Source organism: Mobula hypostoma, chromosome 7, assembly GCF_963921235.1.
Source record: "Mobula hypostoma chromosome 7, sMobHyp1.1, whole genome shotgun sequence".
In the NCBI taxonomy this organism is placed as follows: domain Eukaryota; kingdom Metazoa; phylum Chordata; class Chondrichthyes; order Myliobatiformes; family Myliobatidae; genus Mobula; species Mobula hypostoma.
The window spans coordinates 181,917,457-181,929,814 of record NC_086103.1 but is presented as its reverse complement, the minus strand read 5'-3'; the positions used below and the strand labels follow the sequence as shown (position 1 = coordinate 181,929,814).

General features: G+C 45.5%; 1 protein-coding gene across 5 annotated transcripts in view; it reads right to left on the bottom strand.

Annotated features, from left to right (window-relative positions):
* Window positions 1-161: 161 nt before the first annotated feature.
* gdpd5b (glycerophosphodiester phosphodiesterase domain containing 5b) overlaps window positions 162-12,358 on the bottom strand; it is a 291,231-nt gene continuing 279,034 nt past the window's right edge. For all 5 annotated transcript variants that reach the window (XM_063054660.1, XM_063054665.1, XM_063054662.1 and 2 more), the window contains 2 exons: window positions 11,835-11,947; window positions 162-10,258 (listed from right to left, as the gene is read on the bottom strand). In XM_063054660.1, coding sequence (XP_062910730.1) covers window positions 10,134-10,258; window positions 11,835-11,947 — 238 coding nt within the window. In that variant the 3' untranslated portion in view covers window positions 162-10,133. The remainder of the gene's footprint in view (window positions 10,259-11,834; window positions 11,948-12,358) is intronic.

The window sequence follows — 12,358 nt, the reverse complement described above, 5'->3', positions numbered from 1 at the left end:
AGCATGGATTTGTGAAAGGAAAATCATGTCTGACGAATCTCATAGAATTTTTTGAGGATGTAACTAGTAGAGTGGATAGGGGAGAACCAGTGGATGTGGTATATTTGGATTTTCAAAAGGCTTTTGACAAGGTCCCACACAGGAGATTAGTGTGCAAACTTAAAGCACACGGTATTGGGGGTAAGGTATTGGTGTGGGTGGAGAATTGGTTAGCAGACAGGAAGCAAAGAGTGGGAATAAACGGGACCTTTTCAGAATGGCAGGCGGTGACTAGTGGGGTACCGCAAGGCTCAGTGCTGGGACCCCAGTTGTTTACAATATGTATTAATGACTTGGATGAGGGAATTAAATGCAGCATCTCCAAGTTTGCGGATGACACGAAGCTGGGTGGCAGTGTTAGCTGTGAGGAGGATGCTAAGAGGATGCAGGGTGACTTGGATAGGTTGGGTGAGTGGGCAAATTCATGGCAGATGCAATTTAATGTGGATAAATGTGAAGTTATCCACTTTGGTGGCAAAAATAGGAAAACATATTATTATCTGAATGGTGGCCGATTAGGAAAAGGGGAGGTGCAACGAGACCTGGGTGTCATTATACACCAGTCACTGAAAGTGGGCATGCAGGTACAGCAGGCGGTGAAAAAGGCGAATGGTATGCTGGCATTTATAGCGAGACTTCGAGTACAGGAGCAGGGAGGTACTACTGCAGTTGTACAAGGCCTTGGTGAGACCACACCTGGAGTATTGTGTGCAGTTTTGGTCCCCTAATCTGAGGAAAGACATCCTTGCCTTAGAGGGAGTACAAAGAAGGTTCACCAGATTGAATCCTGGGATGGCAGGACTTTCATATGAAGAAAGACTGGATGAACTGGGCTTGTACTCGTTGGAATTTAGAAGATTGAGGGGGGATCTGATTGAAACGTATAAGATTCTAAAGGGATTGGACAGGCTTGATGCAGGAAGATTGTTCCCGATGTTGGGGAAGTCCAGAACGAGGGGCCACAGTTTGAGGATAGAGGGGAAGCCTTTTAGGACCGAGATAAGGAAAAACTTCGTCACACAGAGAGTGGTGAATCTGTGGAATTCTCTGCCACAGGAAACAGTTGAGGCCAGTTCATTGGCTATATGTAAGAGGGAGTTAGATATGGTCCTTGTGGCTACGGGGGTCAGGGGGTATGGAGGGAAGGCTGGGGCGGGGTTCTGAGTTGGATGATCAGCCATGATCATAATAAATGGCGGTGCCGGCTCGAAGGGCCGAATGGCCTACTCCTGCACCTATTTTCTATGTTTCTATGTTTCTATGCTGAAAATGTAAAAATGAGGTGGGCACATATTTTCACATGATTTGGGAGTGTTCCATGGTTCGTCCATTTTGGTGTAAATTTCCTGATTTGTTGGGGAATTGGTCGGGTTCCACACTGCCCTTGTGCCCAGGGCTTTGTCTCCTGGGTGATAGGACAATGATACCTAATGTAAACAATGACAAATTTACTATTTTAAAGGTGGGTCTCATCACAGTTTTATTGCAAAACTGGAAAAAACCCAGACGTCCCACTGTGAGGGAATGGACTGAGGAAATGATTGAGATTTCATCATATGAACACATGTTGGGAAGAATTAACAGTGAGGGAAAAGTGCAAGACGCGTGGGATCAAGTTTGGTTGTATGTTAATTTAAACTTAAATTAGAACTTCTTTCGGTCTCTAAGTTTTATTTGTTTTCCTGTCATGGGATGGCTGTGTAAATATGCTGTACTGTATCTGCTCTGTGATATGCTGTGCTGCTTTGTAAAATAAGAATAAATAATAATAAAAATTTGAATAACAAAATAAATAAAATCATTAGAAAGAGGTGACATAGATTCGGAAGGTGTTGAATTGTTGTGTATAGGTCTAAGCAACTGCAAGGGTAAAAAGACACTGATGGGAGTTGTATATAGACCCCCAAACGGTAGTAAGAATGCAGCCTACAAATTACAATGGGAGATAGAAAATGCATGCCAAAAAGACAATGTTACAATAGTCATGGAGGAATTCAATATGCAGGTAGAATGGAAAAATAAGTTTAGTGCTGAAGGGGTAATTTATAGAGTGGATGTGGACAGGATGTTTCCTTTAGTGGGAGAGTCTAAGACCAGAGGACACAGCCTCAGAATAGAGGGGAGTCCTTTTAGAACGGAGACGAGGAGGAATTTCTTTATCCAGAGAGTGTGAATCTCTGGAATTCTTTGCCACAGGCAGCTGTGGAGGTCAAGTCTTTATATACGTTTAAGGCAGATGTTGATAGATTCTTGATTGGTCAGGGCATGAAGGGATATGGGTGAAGACAGGAGATTGGGACTAAGAGGAAAAATGGATTAGCCCCATGATGAAATGGCAGACTCGATGGGCCAAATGGCCTAATTCTGCTCCTATATATTATGGTTGTATGGGCTAAACCCTTAGGAATCAGTGATCATAATATGATAGATTTCACCCTACAGTTTGAGAGGAAGAAGCTAAAGTCAGATGTATCAGTATTACAGTGGAGTAAAGGAAATTACAGTGGCTTGAAAGAGGAACTGGCTAAAGTTGATTGGAAATGGACACTAGCAGGGATGACAGCAGAGCAGCAAAGGCTGATATTTTTGAGAGCGATTCAGAAGGCACAGGACAGATACATCCCAAGTAAGAGGAAGTATTCTAAAGGCAGGCTGACGCAACCATCGCTGACAAAGGCAAAGCCAAAACAAAGGCAAAAGAGAAGGCATCTGTAGCAAAAATCAGGAGGAAGTTAATGGATTGCAACATTTTTAAAAAACAACAAAAGGCAACTAAAAAAAACCATAAGGAGGAAAGATGAAATATGAAGGTAAATTAACTAATAATATCAAAACTGACACCAAAAGTTTTTTTCAGATATATAAAGAATAAATGAGAGGTGAGAGTATATATTGGATTGCAGGAAAATAACGCTAGACAGATAGCATTGGGGGACAAGGATTGATGGACAATGGAGGATGAAATGAATATTTTACATCAGTCTTCACTGTGGAAGACATTGGTAGTTTCATTGTGGAAGACACTGGTAGTATGCTGGAAGTTCGAGAGTGAGTGCAGTTGATATGGAGATGAAGCTTGGGAAACTGAAAGGTCTGAAGGTAGATAAGTCACCTGTACCTGATGGACTACACCCCAGGGTTCTAAAAGAAGTAGCTGAAGAGATTGTGCATGCATTGGTATTGACATAACCATATAACAATTACAGCACGGAAACAGGCCATCTCGGCCCTTCTAGTCCATGCCGAACTCTTACCCTATCCTAGTCCCACCAACCTGCACTCAGCCCATAACCCTCCATTCCTTTCCTGTCCATATATCTATCCAATTTAACTTGAAAAGACAACATCGAACCTGCCTCAACCACTTCTGCTGGAAGCTCGTTCCACACAGCTACCACTCTCTGAGTAAAGAAGTTCCCCCTCATGTTACCCCTAAACTTTTGTCCTTTAATTCTCAACCCATGTCCTCTTGTTTGAATCTTCCCCATTCTCAATAGAAAAAGTCTAACCACGTCAACTCTATCAATCCCCCTCATAATTTTAAACACCTCTATCAAGTCCCCCCTCAACCTTCTACGCTCCAAAGAATAAAGACCTAACTTGTTCAACCTTTCTCTGTAACTTGGGAGATGAAACCCAGGCAACATTTTAGTAAACCTCCTCTGTACTCTCTCAATTCTATTGACATCTTTCCTATAATTCGGTGACCAGAACTGTATACAATACTCCAGATTTGGCCTTACCAATGTCTTATACAAATTCAACATTACATCCCAAATTCAACATTACATCCCATTCAACATGATCTGACATGAATCAATAGATTCCTGCATGGTTCTGGAAGACTGGAAAATTGCAAATGTCACTCCATTCTTCGGGGGGGGGGGGGGTGTGGATGAAAGGAAATTATAGACCAGTTAGCCTGACCTCAGTGACTGGGAAGATGTTGGAGTCAATTGCTAAGGATGTGGCTTCAGAATACTTGAAAGCACATGACAAAATAAGCCAAGGTTAGCATGGTTTCCGCAAAAGAAAATCTTGCCTGAAAGATCTTTTGAAATCCTTTGAAGATATAACAAGAAGGATAGACAAAGGAGAATCAGTGGATGTTGTGTACTTGCGTTTTCAGAAGGTCTTTGACAAGGTGCCAAACACGAGGCTGCTAAACAAGATAAGAGCCCATGGTATTATAAGAAAGAGTAGGAATAAATGGATCCTTTTTGGATTGACTGCAAGTGACTAGTGATGTCCCACAGGGGTCTGTGCTGGGACCACTTCTTCTTGTGTTGTATGTCAATGATTTGGATGATGGATTTGATGGCTTTGTGGCGAAGTTGCAGATGATACAAAGTTAGATGGAGGAGCAGTTAGTGTTGAGGAAACAGAGGTTGCGGAAGGATTTAGACAGGTTAGGAGAATGGGCAAAAAGGTGGCAGATGGAATAGCGTCAGGAAGTGTAGAAGGAATAAAAAGCCTGTGGTCCTGTACTCTCCTGCTACAGGAAACATCCTCTCCACATTCACATCCTTTCAATATTCCAGAAGTTTCATCAAGTTTCCCCTCATTCCTCTAAACTTCAGTGAGTACAGGCCCAGAGCCAGAAACTGCTCCCAAATTTTCATTCCCGGAATCATTCTCGTGAATCTTCCTGGACCCTCTCCAATACCGACACATCCTTTCTTAGATAAGGAACCCAGAGCTGCTCACAATACTCCCAAATGTAGTGAGAGATTTTTCAGGCAATACTTAATGCCTTGTAAAGCCTCATCGTTGCATCCTTACTTTTATATTCTAATCCTCTTTTAAAGAATGCTAACATTGCCTTCCTTACCACTGATTTAACCTGCAAGTTAACCTTCAGGGAATCCTGTATGAGGGCTTCCAAGTCCATTTGCACTTCTGATTTTTGAATTTTCTTCCTGTTTAATTAACAGCCCACACCTTTATTCTTTCTACCAAAGCACAAGACCATATACTTCCCGGCACTGTATTCTATCTGCCACCTTTTTGCCCATTCTCCTAATCTGTCCAAGTCCTTCTGCAGGCTCCCTGTTTTCTCACCACTACTACCCCTCCACCTACCTTCCTTTTGTCCACAATCTTGGCCACAAAGCCATCAATCCAACTCAATGCTTCAGATTCTGATTCAAATTCATTTATTTCTCAGACGTACATCAAAACATACAGTGAAATGATCAACATCTCTGAAGGATGTGCACCCAAGTGTCACCACACATTCCGGCACCAACATAGCACACCCTCAATGCTCATAGCGTGGCCAACAACACAGAACACAAAAAGCAACAAAACAACAGTAGAAAGACAAGCCCTTTTGCTTCCAACACACACAGATCTCCCTCCAACCCTCAGACAGGCCTCCAGTCTCCAGGTTCTGGCCGTCGGGATTCATCTGTGAAGTCCGGGTCTTTGGGTATATTTAAGGCTGAGGTTGATAGATTCTTGATTAGTCAGGGTATGAGTGGTTACAGGGAGAAGCCAGGAAAGTGGGGTCGAGAAGAAAATTGGATCAGCCATGATGAAATGGTGGAGCAGACCCGGGGGGATGAATGGCCTGATTCTGCTCCTGTGTCTTATGGACTTATCTTCCGGACTTCTGTTTGATGTGTGGGATTCGAACTTCGATATCGATCCCCGGACTAGATAATGACAGGACTCCAAATTCAGTGCTTGTGCAGATATCCATTCCTGAGACCCATTGACCTGGGACAGCCTGACATCCTCAGATATCCTTCCGTCACACTGGCCTCCAAGTGCGTAGCAGAGGCATACACACTAGACGTCCTTGATTCTATGTCCATGTTGCCATACCAGGGCACCAAGTATTGGATTATGATTATATAATGAGTCCCGAACTCCTTTCCATATATAGTGAGGAATAATCAGACTGCTGTTTTGTGATCTTGAAAGGAATCGAAAGTTCACATATGATTCCACTGTTGAGGAAGTCAATGGGTAAGAGATCACAAAATCATAATGAGACTAGTCAAGGGAGAAGTTTGAGGGGGTCGACTGAGACTTGTATTTGGACATCCTGTGTCTGTGAATAATATACATCAATAATATAGCTATCTATTTATTTTCCTTATTTAGAGACACAGCATAGAACGGACCTTCCTGGCCAGACAAGGCACACCGCACAGCAACTCACCCATTTACCCCTGGCCTAATCATAGCTATGCTGCTGTAATGCAGTCAGAGAGTTACAGCACAGTAAAACAGGCCTTTCGGCCCCACCACCTCCATACCAAGCACACAGAGGTTACATTTAAAGATCAGCTTTGTCACACGAGCATTGAAACATTGGGAACTTAAGAGTGAAGTAAGCCATTTGCGTCAACAGCCAACACAGTCCGAGAACGTGCTGGGGGCAGCCCGCGAGTGTCACCATGCCTCCGGCACCAACGTAACCCTGACCTGTATGTCTTTGGAAGGTGGGAGGAAACTGGAGCACCCAGGCAGCACAGGAGGAGGATTGAAACTGCTTACAGACAGCACCGGGATTCAGAACCCCGAATGTTGGTCTCCCACTCTTGCAGTTGCAGGGGGGGCCTCTCTCTCACTCCCTCCCTGGTGAGACAGAGCCTGTCTGATATACTGAAGTGCTGGGTTATGGGCTGTCGTTTTTGATGGACTCTAGTTTAACATCTCTTTGTGTGCTTTGCTATTGCTTGCATAGTTGGGGGGGGGTGGGGAAGGGGGGGTTCGGTGCTTCTGCTGCTGCTTGTGCATGGGAGGGGGAGAGGTGCTTTGGGTTCCAATGTTTCTGTCATTCATTCTCTTTTTCTTTTTTGTTTGTGGATGTCTGCTAAGAGTAAGAATTTCAGGTTGTATATTGTATCCATTCTCTGATACTAAATCGAACCATTTGAAACCGCAAAGTCTGATCTTATACTGTGCCTTTTGCAAACACTTTCTATCATGATACTGTACTATATTTCTAAATAAAGAACAATACAACGCTCAGTGCCTGTGAGTAAGTTTTTCATTGCCCCCGTGCATATCTGTATTGTGCATTTGACAATGACAATAAGCTTGGCACAGTAGTGAGAGCACTTAATCTAGTACACTACTTAACCAGCTCCCTGGACTAATGACCTGGTAAGATAATGTTAAATCTTGTAAAAACAGGGGAGAATTGAAACTGAACTACTGATTCACAAGAATCATCCAGTATCAGTTCCATTGGCCATGAAGAAACCGTAAAAAGCACTATCAAAAATATCCATTTCACTTCCCCTTTCTGCCGTTTAAGATCATGCCCTCTCATATTAGCCATTGCCACCCAGGGGAAAAGGCATTGGCTACCTACAGTAATCTATCTAGGCTTCCTCACATTATCATTTGTTCGTTATGTGCCGCAGGCTGTAGTCCCACACAATTTTGCTTAAACATTGAAATCAAGCTCACATTCACCACTTGTGCTGGCACACTCACGACCCCCAAGTTCCCCTTAAACTTTTCGCCTTTTACCCTTAATGTATGACTTGGGTGATCATGGTCTTTCTGTGACTATGATTGCTCTTGGCAAATTTTTCTTTACGTCTTATACATCTCTACCAAGCCATCTCCCGTAAACACAAGAGATTCTGCAGATGCTGGAAATCTTGAGCAACACACACACCAAAGTGCTGGAGGAACTCAGCAAGTTGGGCAACATTTCTGGCGGGGAATAGGCTATTGATATTCTTCAAACTGGAGAGACCAGAACCAGGGGGAAAGGGGATCAGATGATAGGAAATATCTTTAATCTGAGATTTATAATTCTATGAAGCTTTGGAACTTGAGTTCAAGAGCCATGAGGTAATGTTGCAGCTGTATAAAACTCTTGGAGGACCACAATTAGAGTATTGTGTTCAATATTGGTTGCATCATTATAGGAAGGATGTGGAAGGTTTAGAGAAGTTGCAGAGGAGATTTAACAGGATGCTGCCTAGTCTAGAGAGCAACACTCACAAAATGCTGGAGGATCTCAGCAGGTCAGGTAGCATCTATGGAAAAGAGTAAATGGTCAACGTCATCAGGACTCAGCCCAAAATGTTGACTCTTTTCTCTTCTCCATAGATACTGCCTGGGCTGCTAAGTTCCTCCAGCATTTTGTGTGCGTTGCTTGGATTTCCAGAATCTGCAGATTTTATCATCTCTGAGTTAGAGAGCATGTCTCTTGAGGTTCAGCAAGCTAGGACGTTTCTCTTTGGTGTAAAGGAAGATGAGAGGTGACATGATAGAGGTGAACAAGATGATAAGAGGCATAGATTGAGTGAATAGCCAGAGACCTTTTCCCGGGGTGGAAATGGCTAATATTAAGAGATACAATTTTAACTTGTGACTATTTCCCATCAGGGTAGTCACCTGATTGCATGAACATCAATTTCTCTGATATCTGGTAATTTTCCCCCTTCCCTCGACTTCCAATCCCCACTCTGGCTCCCCTTCACCTCTTCTCCTCAACTGTCCATTGTCGCCCTCTGGAGCCTCTCCTCCTTCCCTTTACTCCAAGGTCATCTCTCCTCACCTACCAGATTCCGTCTTCTTCAACCCTTTTCCTCTTCCACCTATCCCCTCTCAGTTTCTTACTTCATCACCACTCCCTCAACCACCTACCTTCCCCCTCACCTGGTTTCACCTATCACTTGCCAATTTGTCTTCTTCCTCCTCTATCTTCTTATTCTATCTTCTCCCCCCTTCCTTTCCAATCCTGATGAAGGGTCTTGGCCCGAAATGTCAACTGCTTATTCATTTCCATGGATACTGCCTGCTTGAATAGGTAGGACATCATTCCTTTGACTTAGAAGATTGAGGGGAGATTTGATCAAGGTATACTAAATTATGAGGGGTGTAGATAGGGTAAATGCAAGCAGGCTGTTTCCCCTGAGGTTGCGTGGGACTACAACCAGAGGTCATGGGTTAAGGGTGAAAGGTGAAAAGTTTAAGGGTAACTTGAGGGTCATGAGAGTGTGGAATGAGCTGCCAGCACAAGTAACGAATGTGAACTCAATTTCAACGTTTAAGCAAAGTTTCGACAGGTACATGGATTAGGGGCATGGAGGGCCATGATCCCGGTGCAGGAGTAGGCAGTTTAAGTGATTTTGGCAGAGACTAGATGGCCCAAAGGAGCTGTTTCTGGGCTGTACTTTAGTATGACTCCATGACTCGCTGAGTTCCTCCAGCATTTTTGTGAGAGCTACTGCGGATTTCCAACATCTGCAGAGTTTCTTGTGTTTATGATCTGTGGTCTCTTGTATGTTTGATGAGGCATATTTCATTGAAAACCTCCAGCCAAAACTGGACATGCACCATGCACCACACACACACACACACACACACACACACACACACACACACATACAGAGCTTTGAGTCCACCAATCCATCTTTGGAGACGAAAACCGAAAACCAAAACCCTGAGGTAATCCCCACAAGTAGAAATAACAAAGAAATGGGGTGCATGCTTCTCAATACTGCTGGACATTTACAAGTGTTTTTTTTCCCATATATTTATATATAACCTTAACACGTCCACTGAATGTAAACTGAGCATACAACTGGCCAAAGGAGAGACACAAGTAACAACCAGAGATCTTTCAGCAGGAGCGAGGAGTGGCCAAAGTACCAGACAGCAGATAGGGAGAGGTTCCTGCTTTTGCCTCGGTAACAACAGACCCTGCCCTCCTCACCCTCTGCCCCGGTTGGTGCACAACCCCAGCCTGAGGTCTGAGGGGATCAGAGAGCTCACTGGGGTGGAGTAGAGGAGGGGAGGGGAATTCCTCCTTCACAGATCCTTCTGTGCAGGCCATGTCCAAAGTCTCTCAGGGAATCTTTATCTCCCATTCCGCATTCTTCTCCACCAACAACCACACCCCCCCACCGCACCCGCACCCCGCTCCCCGGTCCCTGGAGCGGATTACAGAGTGGGATTCTGGCTCTCCAGACGTGAGGGAATTCAGGCCAGGAAGGGGGATTTGGCTGGGAGGAGGGAAAATCAGGGGCGGTGGAGATGAAGAGGAGGGCAAATCGTCGTGACAACTGGGATGTCACGAGAAGGAGGCAAGCAAGAGTCCCCTCAGGGCGCCGGTCTCAGTTGATGCGCCTTTTCGACCCACGGTGGCCCGGGGAGGCGACCGTTTCGTTCATGTAGCCGTCGAAACCGCTCTCAGAGCAGAGTGAGCCATCATCCGAGCTGCCCAGCCCATTATTAATCTCTGCAACGACAAGGGTGAGGCGGCAGTTAGCAGTCATGCCTGACCCATCCTGCACTCCCCCCTTCTCTCACATACTCCACACCTCATCCCTTCCTTCCTGCACTCCTTCATTCACACACTCATCTCTTCCCACACTTCTTCCTCCCCCTCATCCCTCCCGCCCCCTCCTCTCTTCACGCCTGACTCAGCCCGCACTCCTTCACTCCCGCACTCCTCTCTTTTCTCATTCTTTCTACCCCGCATTCTTTTCTTCCTGCACTCTTCCATTCACACACTCATCCCTTCCCATTCTTCCCTCCCTGATCCTCCTCCTCTTCATCCTTCCCTCCGTTTATCCCTCCATCCGCACATCCCTCCCTCCCATCCTTCTCCCCTCTATCCCCTTACTCCTCCCTGGCTTTCCCTCCCTCCTCCCAACCCTCCCCTCATCCCTCCTTCCTTCCCTCACCCCATTCTTTCCTCCTTCTTTCCCTCTACCCTTTCTTCCCACATTCTGATGGTTGCATCGCTGTCTGGTGTGGAGGCTGCAATGTGCAGGATCTCAGGGTTGTTTGTAGACTCAGCCAGCTCCATCACGAGCACAGCCCTCCCCACCATCAACGACACCCTCAAAAGGCAGCACCATCGTTAAGGACCCTCCCCACCCCGGCCATGCCCTCTTCACATTACTACCGTCAGAGAGGAGGTAGGGGAGCTTGATATATACACACGCAACGATTCAACAGCTTCGTCCTGTCCCCCTTGCCATAAGCAGTCCATAAACCCATGAATACTACCACACTATTTTACTCTCTTCTTGCATTAATTTTTAAAAACTTTTCATATTGAAACTCGCAGTATCTCTTACGTATTGCACTGTACTGCTCATAGTCATAGTCATACTTTATTGATCCCGGGGGAAATTGGTTTTTGTTACAGTTGCACCATAAATAATAAATAGTAATAAAACCATAATTAGTTAAATAGTAATATGTAAATTATGCCAGGAAATTATGAAATAAGGCCAGGACCAGCCCATTGGCTCAGGGTGTCCGACCCTCCAAGGGAGGAGTTGTAAAGTTTGATGGCCACAGGCAGGAATGACTTCCTATGACGCTCTGTGTTGCATCTCGGTGGAATGAGTCTCTGGCTGAATGTACTCCTGTGCCCACCCAGTACATTATGTAGTAGATGGGAGACATTGTCCAAGATGGCATGCAACTTGGACAGCATCCTCTTTTCAGACACCACCATCAGAGAGTCCAGTTCCATCCCCACAACATCACTGGCCTTACGAATGAGTTTGTTGATTCTGTTGGTGTCTGCTACCCTCAGCCTGCTGCCCCAGCACACAACAGCAAACATGATCGCACTGGCCACCATAGACTCGTAGAACATCCTCAGCATCGTCCGGCAGATGCTAAAGGACCTCAGTCTCCTCAGGAAGTAGAGACGGCTCTGACCCTTCTTGTAGACAGCCTCAGTGTTCTTTGACCAGTCCAGTTTATTAAATGACATATTTTACGACATACGACAGTGGTAATAGATCTGGTTCTGAACCGACCGGACTGGACGCGAGAGATGGGCAGCACCCTACCTGTGAAGATCAGCTTCTCTTTCATGATGTTGACCTCACGGCTGGACCTGCGAACTGCTGCATTCAGCATAATCTGCTCGGGGTTGTAGCTCCTCATGGTCCCCAGGCGCCACCTGAAACGGGGGGTGGGGGGGTGGGAACACAGAACCAGTGTTAGAGGGTGCACCTCCCCTGGGAGCCCCCTCCCTGCGGTAGACCACTCAAATCTGGGATGCCAGGGTCCTTCAAGACAAGGGAGAGGTCAGGGGTAAAAGGTAAGGAGGGGTGGGAGGGAGGTAGGGGAGAAGGGAAAGGTCGATTGAAGCCAGAAGTGAAGGGGGGGGGGTGAGGAGAAGGTTTGATGAAGAGCTTGAGAGAGCATGTGGACGTGAGGGCAAATTGCTTAAATACACCCAGTAGTCACTTTATTATGTATCTCCCGTACCTAATAAAGTGGCCACTGAGTGTATGCCTGTGGTCTTCTGCCACTGTAGCTCATCCAAGTCAGCATTTGATGTAATGTGCCTTCAGAGATGCTCTTCTGC